This window comes from Alligator mississippiensis, chromosome 4 (assembly GCF_030867095.1).
Source record: "Alligator mississippiensis isolate rAllMis1 chromosome 4, rAllMis1, whole genome shotgun sequence".
NCBI lineage: Eukaryota > Metazoa > Chordata > Crocodylia > Alligatoridae > Alligator > Alligator mississippiensis.
The window spans coordinates 228,888,049-228,905,666 of NC_081827.1; the positions used below are offsets into that span (position 1 = coordinate 228,888,049).

Sequence of the window (17,618 nt, forward strand, 5' to 3'; positions counted from 1 at the left end):
GGCTGCCTGCTGGGCTCTGCGTGCTGCTGCCACTGCCCCAGGAGCCAGTGGCAGCTGGCACATGGCATCTGGGGGGCGCATGCCCCCTAGGCCTCTCTTAAGGTGTGTGCAGTGGCCAGAGCCCCCCCCGCACCTCTGGATGAGTCACTTGGGCTCTAAGCATCCCATGACCCACCCCTCAGCCCCTGTCCACTCCCATTCTCACTGTGGGGGGCTCAAATCTGCCCCCCGCCACAGCCTTTCCGTTTCCCTGACTTACCTGCCCACTGGTGGGCAGTGCCGTCTGCCTGCAATCCCAGCCACCTGCAGGCTCCATGTCTGTCTGTGCACGCCCCACCGCCCTGCTGCAGCTGCCCAGAGCCCACGTCTGGGCTGCCCTGCAGCCCTCTGCAATGCCCCGTGTTTGAGGGGGCTTAAGCCCCATTAGCCCCAGCTTTCCACTGCCTATGGCTGTGTGCCTGCCTGCTCTGCTGTACATGCGTGGGTAAAGTATTATTTTTCATGGAATATTCACAGAACTATCAGGACCCATTTTCCAGTATCAATGATTGCTCCGTGAAAAATTACACTTTACTAGCGCACATGCCACAAATTTGACAAAAAATTTGCAATTTTCTCAGAGTCCTATTTATAATTGTGAAGGATTTTACCCCTAAAGATACCCAACACAACAAACCAAATATATAATTACAAAAAAACCTCCCAGCAATATTTCTGTAGAGTAAACCTGAACGTTTCTCTTACTCTCCACTCAGTCAAGCTCCCTTATCAAGGCACTCCAAGTCTGCCTGAATAAAAGCTCAGCACTTGACCAAAAATATTTTGTTCACTTGTAATTCAGTGGCATTCATTACTTACATTTGCTCAAGGTTAATATAAAAAAAGGAAAACATGGATCAAATTCACAATGCACCTCACTTCTCCATGGGGATAATGGAGGTCAAAACCTTGCACATCAGTAGTGTTTTTTTAGAATCCCTGAAAGTTAACCAGAAATCTTTTTTCTTAAAAATGTTAATGATTAAGGAGTATTTGACACTTCCAAGCTAAGAAAGCATATGGCTTATCTCAAAGAATACATGCTTTCATTACCTACTCAGAAATAATTATATTGGGGCAGTGTGTGTCCCTGACCAGTTTCAATTCACTACACATACAATATCTAGTCTTCCATATCTGAGGGGCAAAAATTAGAAAAATATCTTAAATATTCAGATTGGTGGATACACAGATCATTATGAATTTTTTGCCAATGTTGCACATTCTCAAGAGCAACTACAATATAAAATCTAATGTCAAGGTACTTGGGTGTCTGAGGTATACCAATTTAAGTTGATCATTGCTTTGAGTAAATTTTTTAATATTCATTTTATTCTGCCTCAATCTTCAGTGTCACAATATTTTCCATCAAAAGCAGGTAACTATATTGCTGAAATAACTAGATTATTGGCAAGACAATGGAAATTTGAGACAGATATACAGAAGCTTTGGTATCCAAGCACTAATGGGGGTACTATTTAGGATATGAAACCAAAAAAGTTAACAGGAACTCTTCCCCCATTTGTGGTTATGGCAAGGCGATTCAGTCACCAGCTCTCTATCATACTTACCAACTGAGGCCAGATACTTAGTTTCTCCTTGGAGAGTTGCTCTTCTCCCAGGAGAAACCATGAAAGCACAGAAGTTCAAGATTTTTTTCCAGAGCAAAAATGGCTCTGGGAGGAAAAATAAACTAGAAACAACCAGAGTTAAATCGCTCCTGGGAGAGTTTCTCCTCGGTCAATGAATGACTGAGAAAAGCGACAACACAGTCTTCAAAGACCAGGGCGCTGTGCTCCCAACCCTCTCATGGAGACAGAGGGCATTTCTATATGTGATATTAATACAATGCAAAAAACTCCAGGGCACTTTGCGCCAGTGTTCATCACTCACAGGTGCAGTGTTTACACATGCACCCAGGACCACAGCGCACTGATCTAGGGTGGTGCAGCCTGGCTGGCAGGGGGCCCAGGGAGTCAACCTACCAACCCAGAGCTTCTCCAACCCAGCTCAACATGCTGCAGAGGCATTGGCTGGCAACCAGCCCCCTCACCCTTAGCACCACTGTGCCCCAGACAGCCCTGGTCACTGTCTAAACATACATTGTGACAGAATAAATAACTCAACAGTAGGATAGTACTTGTGTTCAGCAGTACTATCCTACAGCAGTTAATTAGTTTAATCTGGCCTAACAGAAGTATGCACAATCTGCATATTCTGCTGCAGGAAGATGCAAGCTAACCCTGAGGAGTCTTGGTCAGCCAATCAGAGCTGCCCTGTGCATTGTTGCCATTCCATCTCCAGGCAGACAGAAAGCATGCAGAACATGCTGAGATTTGTGCATAAGGGCACCCTAGCTGTGCAGCATCACTACTGCAAGCTTTCTGCTCCTCAGGGGCTAGGCATTTGAATACCTGCTCAGGACCCTCTGGGTAAGTTTTTCTACAAAGAGAACAAACCCAGGAGAATTCTCCCATATTATGTGAATGTTTATGCAGCCAATCACAACCTTGTTAACAAGACTAGCTACTACAATCAGTACCAATGTATATACATGTTAGATGCAAGTTTCTAAATCAGAAGTTCACTCTAAAACTGCCTAACATGGCTGGTAAACTCAAGGGTAAAAGAACTACTTTTACTTTTAGAGAAGAGACCAGATGAGGGTGGCTCAACGCCCAGTCCACAGGCTAAATCTGGCCCTTGAAGCCATGTCATCTGGTCTGCGGGGCTCTTCATGGATCTTGTAGGGAATCCCATAGGCTGTGGCCCTGTGGACTAGATCAGCTGTGCAGGCTGGCCCCCAGAGCCCAATCCCAGATGGGCAGAAGTGGCACAGGGCTGCCTCCACCCAGCCCGCATGCACTGGAAATAGGACTCCAGGATCCCGTGTAGCCCCTGCCTAGGCAGGACTGGGGTCTGGTCATGCAGAGGTGGTGTGGGGCCCAATCCAGCTTATAGACATGTGCATTTATGTGAAATCCAGACCATTTATGTGACCTGCAGGGCCAAAAGTATGAGTATCACTGGATTAGATTACTAACTGATTGTATCCACTAAAACACAAGAGTTTTATTCAGATAATTAGTTAGATACAACAGCTATGAGTGGAGTACAAAAGACTAGTCAACAGATAACATCTTTGACATGTTATGGGGCTGAGGCTGGAGGTTGTGGAGTACTGTGCCCTGGTGTATTAAAAATCAGGGGTACACAGATGAAGATTTTTTTGTCCGAGACTGGTGTCCGATTATTAACCAGCCGTATTGGCCAATACCAATCCGACTGCCCATATGCAACCCAGCAGCTTGGAAAGCAACAACCTGCTGGTAAGTCTGTTGGAGTGAAGCAACCGGGGGGTGGGAACCAAGTCCCCCATGATGACGGAGGGAATGGGGCTGGGGCAGGCACTGCCCAGGAAGGGTAGGGGATGGAGCCATGGGCAGCTTATCTGAGGGGGCATGGGGGGGCGGCTCCCACCACTGCACACAACCCAGAGGAGGCATGAGAGGCATGTGCCCCCCCGGATTTGTGCACAGAGCGAGGGCAGGCTGCCCACTGTGGGCTCCGGGGCTGCGTTAGCCTCTTCCTGGGGGGGGAGGGGGAGGCGGGGCTGGGCTGGGCCAGGTCAGGGCAGGGGCAGGTGGCAGCAGTGCTGGGACGGGGAGGGGCGGGGGGGCAACTATGGGGTGGGCTGTAGAGACCCCAAAATTCACTGTAGACTCCCTCCTAGTGCCCCACCCACTCTGAGCGCAGCCCCAGCGCCCCCTCCGCCAGGAAGAGTCCAGTGCAGCCCCCAGCCTACAGCAGGCAGCCCCACCCTCACCCCGTGCACACATCTGGGGGTGGGGAACATGCCTCCCCCAGGTGCATGCAGCAGCAGGAGTCAACCCCCTCCTTACGCCCCCCAGATGAACCACCCGCGGCTCTATCCCACGTTGTGGCTGGGCAGTGCCTGCCCTTGCCCCACCCTCACTCAATCAGGCTTCCCCACACCTTCCCCAGCACAGACTTACTAGCCAGATGCTGCTCTCCAAGCTGCTGGGCTACATTCCTGGCCACGTACATACTGCAGCTGTGCGCGTGCATGCAGGATTTATCGGTGACATTACTGGACATATCAGCCAAAAAAAGCCAATTGCCAATAATGTCGATTTTCCTTTTATCAGTGCTGATATGGTATGGACTGGAGCATCTCTAATTAAAATCCAAGTGGTTTGCATGCTACAGTCTAATATTCACAAATTACCTTTCTGGTCTGCATTTTCTCTGTTCTCCTCCGAAAGGCAACATAGGGATCATTGTTGGTGGAGCCATCTCTTTTTTCTTGTTTGATCTGAGGGATGAGTGACGGTCCCCTACAGTTCTTACGTTTTCTCACCCAGTAGTCATAGACAGCTTTAATAAGGTAATCATCCTCATTTAGCAGCAATTTAGCTTCCTGAAGTGTTACAAGCTGAAAGAAAATACAAAAATGTAGTTCAGTAAGAATAGGAATAAGAAACCCATTAACAAGCCAACATTTTTATTCACATCTTTTAAAGCTTCTATATAAACCTAGCAATTTCCCAGAATAGGGAAAAGGGTAGATTGATTTAAAGTAAAGTTATTTAAACTACCAATTGGAATCATCATTTAAAAAAAAACAAAACAAAAACAAACAAGAACAATTGATTCCGATCAACTATTTTAATCTTGTTTTGTATTGCAATTTTAAAGTACATCTTCAAGAAAGGTTGATTCTTGCTGGTTAGTATGCATTAGGTCATGTTGATTTATAACTGATATAACTTTGATTCTAAATTTGGTACCCAGGAAAATGCACTATCTACACACTAAATAAATGATAATATAGTTTATTCATATTCTTAATTCTAACATTATATTAGAAAATAATGAATGATTCTTCCCATTTACTAAAGTACAGATCCACAAAGGTATTTAAGTGCCTAACTTTTTTATTTCAGCAGGAGTTGATTGCTTAAATAGGTATTAAATACTTTTAATAATCTCAGACCACATCATTATTAGCTTTACTCTCATTTTGTGTCAGACTGTCTTTACATGGAAATTATAATTAAGCTAAATGCAGAAGCCTAGTAGAAATTTAGTTTACTGCAAGTTAAAAAAGCAAATTAAATGTGCTGGATCTGTAAGTAGAAAGCTGATTTGTTTTGTTTAACACATCAACTTAAAATGCTAAATGTATTATTTATACTTAATGAAATAACTGCTTGTTTCTGACCCATATGTCCTTCAAGATTTTAGATGCGATACTTCTCAGTCTACTACAGCAAGTTTTTGTGTATAGATTGGAAGGGGGGAGGGAAAAACACTCCTTCATTTTCTCAGATCCCAGTTGGTTTAATTACCTTTGAATGAACTAGCTGCTAAAAGCTAAGCTAGCTGACAAAAAAGAAAGTATCTTCTCTGTATTTACAGATGAGGCTACAGATATTAAAATCTTAATACTTCAGCAAACTTGAGTCCAGATGATTAATAACCGACTTACCTCAGTTCAATATTCTTTGCATCTTTAGCAGCAAACAGTGCTTGAATATTATTTTGATTGAAAGGATTTTAACATATTAGTCGATTTACATCTTAATGAAATTGGTCATAATTTTAAGAGGCCTATTTTAAAATCTTCTAAAAGTAACGCAGACATAGCAAACATTAACAGAGGAAAATATTTTTTAAACTGAGAAACATTGTCTATGACATTCCAATATGAATAAACAGAAATAAAATACAAATACAAATAAAAAAAATACAAAAAAGCTAAAAAAAAGTAAGCCTTTGGGGGGGTTTCAGTACATTTTAAATACATCTATATTAAAGTTCCTGCCATTACCACTAGACTAGGTTAGGACTCATTCTAGAAAGAAGACACAAAGCTACTGTATATTCATTATGGAAACTATAGTACTGTGAGGATAACAATAGCAAAAAGGGAAGCCAGAAATGCTTGTCATGTTTTTCAGATTACATAACCCCAATATAGCAATACTGTGCCACACTGCCTTGAATGAATGCTAGCCTGAGTAGGTACATGGGGATGTTTATACCTATACCACATCTACAACCACAAATGCATTTTATCCATATATATTAAATATAGTTAACTTCAAAAAACCCATATCTACTCTCCCCATTATTGCAAATATAATTTTAGAAATGATCAGGTAGTTCATTTGGTTTTTTTCTTCCTTAGCCATCAACAGTTTTATAATAGCTGCTCTGCACTGAGAATTGGGTTATAATTCTGACCCTACCTGCTAATTACTTTAACAAAAGGATCTCTCTAGCAATCTAGAAACTGAGCTTCCTTTGGTGTTTTCTTCTTCACAGCTACCACGCGACTCTCACTAAAAAGCCTAAGCTTCCAATACCCTGTATACAGGATAGGATACCAAAGAAGGATTCCAAAGTACAGGAAGAGTCAAATTTAATGGTGGGACCAAATTTCTCTCTTTTAGGGCTCCAACAATTAGAAGTTTTTCGTCTAGCATTTTCTGATATCAAAATCAGGTGAAATTTGATCTAAGTCAGTTGGATGATTCCCGAAATCTACTTAAAAAGGTATCAGAAGAAGTTCAAACATCCATACACGGTTGTGTAGAAAGTGTCAAAGAATTGCTTGGCAGATTTTCTCTACCACTGTGCAAGAAGCAGCCACACTATAAGAAGCAATTCCTAATGTCCCCATGGGACACACAAAGTCCTGTCATGTATGCTTCCTATACTACATGCTTAAACCTATTAAGCAAGGACCAAAACAAAAAATGGAGTTATACTATCTTGAACCAGAATGAAAGAAAATGAGAGTATGAAATGGCAAATTCTTCAACTCTTCAGTCCCATAATATCTAGGAAGCATCAAACTTTTTATCAGTGGACAGTTAAAGCCTAAATGGAAGGAGAATATGTCCATGTTTTGAAGAAACTGAGAATTCATCTCAGGATGAATGTTCAGCACCAAAAGAAGCATCACTTTAATTCTGTGAAACAAAAAATCAGAAAAAGGAACCAGCACAAGAGCTGCAAGCCCATCTTGAAAACTATTATTAGAACAGTTATGTTAACCGAGTTCCAAAACAAAGGTACAAAATTCAGGGGTGTCTATACACATGCAGAGAGGCTGCTCTGACGCATTTTAATTGCAGTCTGTTGGGAGCATGATAATTACCACACTCCAGCAAACTCCAGCATTATGTGCATCAATGTTCCCCCGCTGAAAAACAGCGGCAGGGGCGCTTTAACTAAAGTTGGTTCAACAAGGTTTAGTTAAAGAGCCCCAACTGCCATTTTTTCTCTGATATTAGAAAATGCCCTAAGTCTGATTCACTGGGGCTGTCTGCCAGACAATCAACTGATTGCTGATTGCAGGCTGGACGGCCTCACTTTCAAGGCCTGTGATCATCTGGGATAGGACTGATGACAAGCTCACTGTTAAAACGGAGCACCCAGCAGCTCCGGTCAGGCTGATGGGTGCAGGGAATTAGAGGTTTCTGGCAGGGAGACCCAAAAGGCTTCCCTGCTGGGGACTTTAAATCTCTGAGTTTAAAAGTTTCTAGCAGGTAATCCCTTCAGCTTCCCCCTTCCTCCAGCTGGGATCAGCAGTCAACTGGTTACAGATTACTTTTTGGTCCTAGCCCCAAAACTGACACTCAGCTGACTGTTGCTACTACCTACCCGTGGGTGTCATTTCTAAGGTGTCACAGGAATCAGCCATTAATATGTTCTACATTATTTGTGGAAAATTTTTATGGCTTGCTTCCCATTTTATAGTGCTTTAAATTGGGTTCATGTGTAGCACCATGCCCATTTATGCTGTGATTAACATACTAATTGCAACGTAAACATGATTTGTAGATAGGGGTCTATGGTACAGAACGTAAAAAGAGAGATCCCCATTTACTGAAATGAAGTACAACTAGCTTGCAGACTACCTTCTAAAACATTACTAAGGCTAAAGTCATTATGCTGAACTCAGGTATTGATGTGTGACTTCGTTGTTTGTATATTTCTTGGTTATATTCCTAATTCAAGAGACTGGCACTGCTGTTGATAACTGTATACTGGAACTCCTGCAGCAAAAAGATTTTCAGTAATATTCTCTAGAAGTACCCAAAAAGAGGGAGGGGTTTTCTAACCATCTTGACAAGAATGGAAGCAAAGACATTCTCCTAATTAAACCCACTGAACAAGGAAGGCAGTTTGGAGAACTGGAGTGTTTTCTGTCCTCCAGAAAGCACTCCAGTTCTATAATTAAAATAATTATTATCAAGATTTGTTTGACTTATGGAAACTTTCTTCTGGGGCTTCCTCATTTTCTCTCTCTTCTCAGAATGGAAGATGGCTTTAAAGCAGCGTTAAAGAGAGCCACTGTATGAATAAGAGTTCTAATGAACTGCATAACATTCAGGTCCACATTTGGATCATCAGTTCTTTCCCTCACCAAGTTTCTTGCTGCAGTTGGCCTTAGTTTCCCAGCAATATCTAGCAGCTAGGGTTCCTATGCAGTGCCTGCCCTCGGGGGAAGGGAATGCAACCTCTGCAGACCACCCAGCTTCCAGGATGGAAGGGGGTCCAGGCCACAGAAAAGGTACCAAGGGTCAACTCCACACAGGGAGCAACTCCTAAGTCATCTCTTCTGAAACTCCATCCTTAACCATCTAAGAACTTGATTGAAGCATCTTATCCCTGTCAAACGTAGAAAAGAGACTGATTAATGAAGGCAAAACGCCAAATGAAGAGAAAAAGGAGCTAAAATCTTCTTAAAGTGCTTTATGGAACTATGTGATTATGGACAAAAATAGAGGGGAGGCAAGGCAAAACCCAGTTTCCAGGATGCATGAGTTCCACGTTACAAGATATAATGGATTCTGATATGAAAGTGTTTACTGGGCCCTACCTATCATATAGCTCATCTATGCAGGATTAAAAAGAACGGAAGCTGGTGCAAAAGGAAGCAGTTATGGGGAAATGGTATATCCTCTCTCCTCCCAGTTGGCCAAAGCAATAAAGGTCACACAAATTCACAGTTATTTAACACCCAGCATTTAAAGAGATGACTGAACTAATTCCCAGTTTTATTTATTTAATTTTCATTATATAAAACAAGCCCTGAGGAAAGAGTCAAAGTGTCTGCTTGTGGGACTTTTCCTCTCTCAGCTAATATTTCTGTACACCAGACAATACCAACACAAACTGAGAAGCTATTTTCTACAATATGCAAGATAGGACTTCTTAAAATTCTGTAAAAATTATAAGTCAGAGGAATCTGTGAAAGGCATAACTCAGTCTAGAACCCAAACCAGGCTGCTTCTGTCAGAGGCAAGTCTTCTTCCAAGCAGGCAAGCATTCAGCTCCAACTGTCCCATTGTATCCATAACAGGTGTTCAAAAAAGGTCAGCAATTTGGGAGATCAATAATAAATGAGAAAGCAAATTAAAGCTTCTTAAGATAAGTCTAACCCTGGGTTGTTTGTTTTTTTCTTTTTTTCTTACAATACAAATTAACTTTCAACATCAACTTTCTGGCTGTCCAATAAGATAGGCAATTCCATGGTTTTATGTCTATAGACTCCAAACTTGCATTTTACCAGGTATAAACAGCAGGATGCAAAACAAAGATTTTCAAGGGCTTATGAAAAAAAAAATTAAACAGAACTGAAACCTCTTAAAATTAATTATTGATAAAACAAGAGAGGTTTATTTCTTTGGAGTACCATACCTGATTAGAACTGGCTTTTTCAAGCCTATCGATCATAATTTCAAACTGCAACGGTTTAATTTCCATCTTCCGGTTAAGTCTATTTAATAAGGTCTCATCTTCAGAATCCATATCATAATCTGGTTGTTCATTGTCCAGATTAAAGGCTAAAACATAAGTAAATACAAAAGCATTATTTAGATCAGAACCAAGCTATGGAGTTACTAAATCACACACTAATAACTCCAAAATAAATAGCTGCTAAAAATGTATCAGGAAACAAAAAATAATTTGTTACAGCAAATTAGCAGACTTCAAACTACCTGTTCTTTACTCTACCTTTTTTTTTAGTTTAAGTTTATCATTATCTATGTTAACAAAAAAAATATATAATTTTCATAATTTTTAAGATTTTATATAAAAGGTATTTTTCTTAAGTAGCACTTTATAAAGAAGAAAGCATCAGAGTCAAGTTACAGTAAATGAGATGCTCAACTATGATGATGAATAACTTATCAGGTCAGTGAACAGTAATAAGGGTTTTAAAAAAAAAAAAAAAAAAAAATGTATCCATGGGATCATGCCAACTTTTAACATTTCTCACAAAGGAAAAGGCATAAAATGACAGCTGAAACAGTCCTTACACTCCTATATGGTAAGATTCTAAAATATTAAAACTGAAGTTACAAATTCTCAGACGAGGCAGATGAAAATGGGATTTCCAATATAATCTTAAAAATCAATCACTTTATTTCAGATAAATTGGATACTTAAAATACATAGAAGATTTTTTTTCTGCATCTCATTTGTAAAAGTTCTAGGTTAAGATCAGCAGACTCAAACCACTATTAGTCCCTGGAATAAGAACAGCATATTAAAATCTGTAGAGAAGCAGTATAGTCTTTCTCCATACTGTCCTGATGACATGACCCAGAAGGACCCTAACAGTACCAAAAGTAACTCAGTATTTCAAATGTTCAAATAAGATTTGCCCCAGAACCCTGGTTGAGAGTCTCTGGTCTGGACTCTAAGCGTATTATTTCAATTGAACTTAGTTTGGGTTTTGTCATTATAAACTGACTTGTTTAAAAAAAAAAAAAAATTGTGGCCACACCCAATCTTATACTAAGTAAACTTAAATGGATGATTTAAGTTACACTAACACAGCTTTTGTGTGCAAGCAAACCTTTTACTTCCACATCTGGTGCCTACTGAGCTTCTCCTTTCCCCATTTACTACTCTTCTTTTATCACCACCTCTCTACCCCATCTTAACAACCCTAAATAGTATGCCTTCACCCTCATGATAGCACGTCAGATGGTGTGCTTCTAGGATCTCCTGGATTCACAGCTTTGAATAATCCAGTTAATACTACGTCCTAACAGGATAGTAATCATATAAATGCTCTGAGCTAGAATGCCATACTCTTTGCTCAAAGTGGCCCAATTATGTTAAGCGCACAGCCTCAGAGTGCTTATTTTCTGGAACAGAAGTAGCCAGAGCATCTTCCTGCTCATCTTTTGCTGCAAATTACATGGCCTAGATTTTCCAAGGGGGGCATGGGTAGGTGGAATACTTTAAGAATACTTGTTATTAATTAAATATTTTGTAGGTTAAGGGAGAATTTACTTCAGTTGTAAAAAACAAAACAAAAAACAAAAACTTAACATAAAAAATAAATTGGGGCTGCTGGAGCAAAAAATATTACCATATCATTATATTGAATTTTTTCTTAGAGAATCTGAAAAAAAATGGAAGTTACTTTTATTTGTGAAATATGCTAATAGATGGTGGATGACATCTACCTATAAACCTTATCGACTAATTACTGATACCCTTCTGTATAAAAAAATCCTTGCCTTTTAATCTGTTCTTGCAAAAATGCTTTTATACAACAGTAACAGTCTCTCAGAGATAAAGACCATCTTTTTAGAATATGCTAGTATATCCACATAGCAATATTTACTACTTAGTAGTTTGTCTCGTCAATACTTTCCTTGTTCAGACACAGTCAGAAACCACTGCCTTCCTTCCCTGCACAAAGTAACAGGTATAATAGCCCTTCTATTAAAATGAGAAATATTCAAATCCACTATTTCCTCTGGTCACTTCTTTGCACCAGCATCATTTCTGTTTTATTCTTAGAGAACCCAGACCAACTTACTTTCATACAACCACTAACTTTAAAAAGTCTATATTATTCAGAATGCAATGGAAAAACATAGAAATAGCTATCACCCACATGGATTACAACTCAAAAAAAATTATCTGAATTCTCCCTGTGAAAACAACACAGAGACAAAACACTTCTATCTCTGCCCAAGTCTACAGATTGCTTAGAAGTACCTTGTAAACATATCAAGGCTGTTGAAACACCTACAAGGAAAGAACACGGAGAATCAATAGATTATCTGTTTCTGGGACAAGAGGAAGTTTCAGTGTAGTGTAACCAAGCCTAACAAAGAAGTCAGGATCAGAGGACTTCAGTGCTGCTCAAATTGCTTCAAAATAACTTTATCAACAATCTTTCCCAAAGATTATGAAAAATGTGCATGTTGTGGTGATAAATGGAGGTCAGTGATAAGAAGATTTCTCTTTCAACTTTTTAGCCCTAGATAAATGACCCCATGTGCTAGCTTAGACCTGTGTACTGGATCTGGCTGCAGAGTGATCCCACGCACTAGCCCAACTACATGTGTCAGATCAAGCAGTGGCCCAAGCCCATGTAAGTGCTGGTGCTTAACCATCCCATGCAGGCACTGACAAATATTCCAGCAATAAGGAAACCCAAGGCCTTACCACAAGTTTACTGTGGTAACAGCTAAAAAGAACCCGAGTTATAGACTAGGATCCTTACAGCTATAAATATTATATAAATACAGAATAAAGATGGTTTATGCCTAAACAGCCCATAATAATCAGATCGGGGCCTAAGCTACAGGATGCATGCCTAAACACCTCCGTAAACAAAGCTATTAAAAAATGAAACAAAAATAAAACTTTATACTTGTTTTCTCCCAACACAGACCTATTACTACACAGGTAGCCAATCCCATCCAAATCGGAGCTATTTTACTCACAAAGTTGAAAATTCTGTGCAGCATGAAATGAACCCCTCTGTATTTTAGCAAAACCTACAAAAGATTCATTAAACTGCCTGTAACCCAGAGTACTTCTACTGACTAGGACTTCCATACACCCTACAATGAAGGACCTACTCTTTACTTCTAGTAGTCTCAACATAAAAAGTTTTCAAAATCAGTTCACCTGAGACTATTATAGGTATTCTTCTGTTATACTGGGTTTTTGGGGGTTTTTTGGGGTTTTTTTAATAACCAGTTGGGCTGTACACAGAGGAAAAGGGTATTCGGAGACTATAGGGTCAATAATGAATCACAAAAAAAAAATAAAAAAAAAAAAAATACTGACCTAGACAATTATTAGCTACAGGGTTTGGGGTTTAAGTTAAGAAATGCAATTAATTCTCCAATGGTTTGATCAACATAACAAATAATAAGTAGCTAAAAGGGAAAACCTACTAGTTGTTATAACATGATTCTTAACATATCCATGGACTCCACAAAACTAGCCCTTTGGGATATTCCTCCCTGTATCCCATTCCTCAATTTCTGCTTAGTATTTCAAATGAGAAACTGAAATTTATATACATTAACCCTCACATTTTCTGGGTTCTCCCCCCATCGCCCTTTAATATTATAGTAACTTGGCCTCTGCAGTTGTTAAAAGCTTCCTCAAATTAACTTAAGGGAAATAGAAGAACATGTCCATGAACTTACGCTGAATGTGAATGAACTGCTTTGGTTGTTTAAACTCTCCTTTGTACAGACGATTATAATAATTAACATTGCTCTCTGCTTCAGGAACTGGAATAACCATGCTCTCTTTCTTTTCCCTAAAAACTTGCTGTGCTGATATAGCTCGTTGCAAATGGTGTTCCTAGAAGAGAAAAAAATAACATTTGAAATATATGCATCATAAATAAGAATATAAGATCAGTCTATTTTCCCACTGCTATCATTGGGTAAAATGAAATGCTGGGTAAGTTTTTTGGGGGGGCAAGAAGTGGGTGTAAACAAAATCTTAAGCCTCTTTTAAAGGGATAAGAGGGGAGAAACTGTAGACTGAGAAAAAAAAACCATATCCTAAAATATTATATAAACATAGCAAAGAGCTTCCATTTTTAATAAAAGGGTTAAATGTTCTAAGCTAAACAGGTTCTAAGCTCAACAGATACTTAAAAGCACCATGCAACAAAATCTTAAAAGAAAGGCATTACCTTCATAAAGATCAGAAACACAAACAAATACATATTCATTCCGTACTGTTTGGTTCAAGATCTATAATTAACCTAATTAATTTAGGTTAATTATAGAACTCCTGATTTTAAGTTTTCATTTAATGAATTTTTTTAAGCCTTTAGAAAGATGTTAGTTACCTACATCCATTTCTTCGGTAACCTAGGTTAGTTGAGAGCAAGAGACATACTTTCCTTCATAGAAGAGAAAACATTTACAAAACTTTGATTCCTTAAATATGCAACATAATTGTGCTCTGTTTTACTTTGGAATCTTACCATACTAGAGACAAAATTATAAAATCATAGAGAAGGGCTAGAAGGGACCTTCAGAGGTCATCTAGTCCAATCCTCTGCTGGAGGCAGGATCAGTCATATCCAAACCACAAAACTATATGGTCAATTTGTTGGATGTTGCATATACTTTCAAAATCTTTTAAATTCTGCATGTTGTTAGTAAATTTGGTGCAAATCTGGCTAAACATGTGAAGTAGCATAGGAGAATTGGGATTGTAAATCAGAGCTGGGTTTTATAAAATGTTTGTATTACCATCCGTGCAATAAAGAAAGCTGCTAGAAAACAAATGTATTTGCAGCTTACTTGGATTCACAGCTGTTGCTTGTGCAATCATGTTAACAAGACATGAACTCCTATGACACCTATTAACCAGATCTGACCTTCTAGCAATACAAAATAGGCAAGCAATAAACCCCAAAAGCAAGGGCCTGAAGACACTGCCTGAGGAGGAGCGCAGCTTATTCCACATACCCAATTTTTGCAGCTGCTGACAAAAGCTGTTACTAGACTACTTATAGAACCTACCTGAAAGTCAATTCTTTCATATCACGTTATTAGCTAGTTGCACTATAACAACATCCCTTTCTAACTGCTGCTTTAGAAGTTTTCTTCCTTATGTGTAACACTTTGTATTGATCTTTGTTAAATTTCAATTTTTCGTTTATAGTTAAGTTCCACAATTTATCCAGATCCCTTTGAATGTACATCATATCTTTCAAAGCAGGGGTCAGTTAATGTGGCCTACAAAGCCACTGGATGCAGCCCAGTGGAGGGGGAGGGGAAAGGGGTGTTATTCCTTCAGCAGTGGTGAAGCAGCACTAGTATGCAATTTTTCCCAGGTTTTTGGTTTTTTTTGGGGGGGGGGGGGGGAAGGGAAGAGAGGAGGGGGGGATGAGTAAAAACAGTAACAGGATTTCTAGTTGCATTCCCAAGCCCCCAGTTTTCCTGTCTTTCATTTAACTTACTAAACTTACATTTGATACTTTGAGGCCATACTAATAACTATAATTAGCAAGTTTATTTGAGAGACTGTATTCCAATATATTTACATATATTCCCTTTCACCTTTTTCCTCTAGTACTTATATTCCAAGGAAACGAATATTTGCTTAATCTGTGCAAGATGAAGATGTAAGACATTCAACCATTCGTCTTTTAGAAGAATGATAGAACAGAAAAAGGGCTATGAAAATTACTGAAGGCAAATCCTGAAGACACCTTGAAAGTGACATGTCATAAACTGAACCACTTTTAGAGATATTTTCTAATAAGATAAGGAAACTCGATTCATATAGATCTAAAGAATAACTGCACTGAATGAAGAAGGGATACAGAAATGTAAACTGTTTGAAAGGGGAGATACAGTAATTGAAATTTCAGATGCCTCTTTCACCCTACACAATGTTCTACATGTTATTAAATAATGCAATGAAAAATTCAAATTCTCTCAAAAAGTATATGCAATACTACAAAATGGATGCGATTATTTCCCTGTTCTTAGAACTTTATGGCATATCCCATAATGAAAATTAAGATATATCAAGTTTAAAAAAAAACCTTTAGAATCAGAGGGTATTATGAATTTCTGAAAAATTCTTGACAGATTAGCCAACAATTTTATACAAGAAAAACTGTATCAATATTTTTCAATTTGAAGCACTTTAAAGAGCTTTAATACAGAAAACAAAAAAAAGTGTATGTTAAATTTCAGTTCCTGCAAGAGCGTAAAAATCTAATTAAAAAGACAGTAAACTTCAAACATAATCAGCTCTTTAAAATGCATTTAAAATAGTTTTAAGACTATTCAGTGATGTATATTACCTACATCTCTGCCATTTTTTTGGTTACACAATATGGGTATCTTATTTTTTTAAAGTATTCATCTCCCCTCTTGCTCAACAAAATGCCCAAACATCTGAATCTGTATGAAGAGGAAAGAGTAAAACTGAAAATAGTGCTGTCAAATTAACTAAAAGAAGTGAGCAGACATTCTCCACTCCAATGTCTAAAATTCCCTCCACTTTTTAGTGGTGCTATACAAAAACATAAAACAAAATGGGAATGCAAGCTGACATATTCCCTTAATGCCAAAGCTGTCCAACTTCTCCCTCATGCATCCACTGCATGAGTGCCCCTGTGCTGTAGGCTTGGATACCTTGCCCTGCCCCCAAGGGCAGGACAGCAGCAGGAAGCAGAAGCTGGAGGAAGGAGTGGGAGCCTGGAGATCCCAGGATGGGAAGAGGAGCACCTGGGACCACATGTTAACCCCTTGGAGGATACCAGTTGGACAGCCCCATTTAAATGCTAATAAAAACTGAATGTCCAAATGACAACTAGCAAGTGACAAATACTAACTGCTACTTGAGCATTTGATTATACAAACAAACATGCACACACACTTCCAAATAATTTGGTGGGCTGGATCCAGATTGTGGGCTCCAAGCAAGCTAAATGATCCACCCCTGAATCCTGCCTATAGGGCTTCTCACCACAGCTGCCAATGCTGCTGTGTCAGTATACCAGCAGCCAAGATGTTAACGTTGCTGCCACTCAGCCCTTATCTGCCACAGATGCTGAAGCAAGTGTCAGCATGGCCAGCACCCAGGGGGTGAACACTGCTGCTGCTTTTCGCCACTGGCAGCAATTGAGAAAACACTACATTTCATGGTGGTGCTGTTCACCCCCTGGGTGCTGGCCATGCTGACACTTGCTTCAGGCAGTTCCGGGGTCAGGGTATAGCAGTAGCAGGTTAATATTGCTGGCAGTCACGATGAACCCCCCCGCAAGCTGGATCTCCCACCTCCATGGGCCAGATATTCGACAGGCTTACTATTAACTAGCACAACTTCAACTGGAGAAATGAAGGGTGCCTCCAAAAATCATTTACTTAATAGTTACAGCATTTTTCTTTTTTTATCTTTTCATGTACCTCTCTTAGATTGCAAGGGGAAGCTCTCCTTGTCTGCTGCTACTGACAATATAAAATCAGGAGTTGACAACCACAGTCATAGTCCAGATTCAGCCACAGAACCACAGGATCCAGGCTATGGAGCTGGTAGGTTTTGCTAACACTGTACCACAGGGGGGCTTCAGTGGAAGGAGTTTTGCTTATGCTGCACTGAACAGTGGATCTGAACTGTGGGTTTCTAGCAGGCTGGATGACCCATCCCATGAGGGTTCTCATCACACCTGTTATGTCAGGGCCAGCAGCTAAGATGTTAATGTTGCAGCCACTCAACCCCTATCTGCC

General features: G+C 39.7%; 1 protein-coding gene across 1 annotated transcript in view; it reads right to left on the minus strand.

The window, feature by feature from the left end:
* EPC2 (enhancer of polycomb homolog 2) overlaps positions 1 to 17,618 on the minus strand; it is an 82,631-nt gene that overhangs the window by 42,398 nt on the left and 22,615 nt on the right. The window contains exons 2-4 of the mRNA XM_006278706.4: positions 13,554 to 13,713; positions 9,778 to 9,923; positions 4,289 to 4,495 (exon numbers count right to left, since the gene is read on the minus strand). Coding sequence (XP_006278768.1) covers positions 4,289 to 4,495; positions 9,778 to 9,923; positions 13,554 to 13,713 — 513 coding nt within the window. The remainder of the gene's footprint in view (positions 1 to 4,288; positions 4,496 to 9,777; positions 9,924 to 13,553; positions 13,714 to 17,618) is intronic.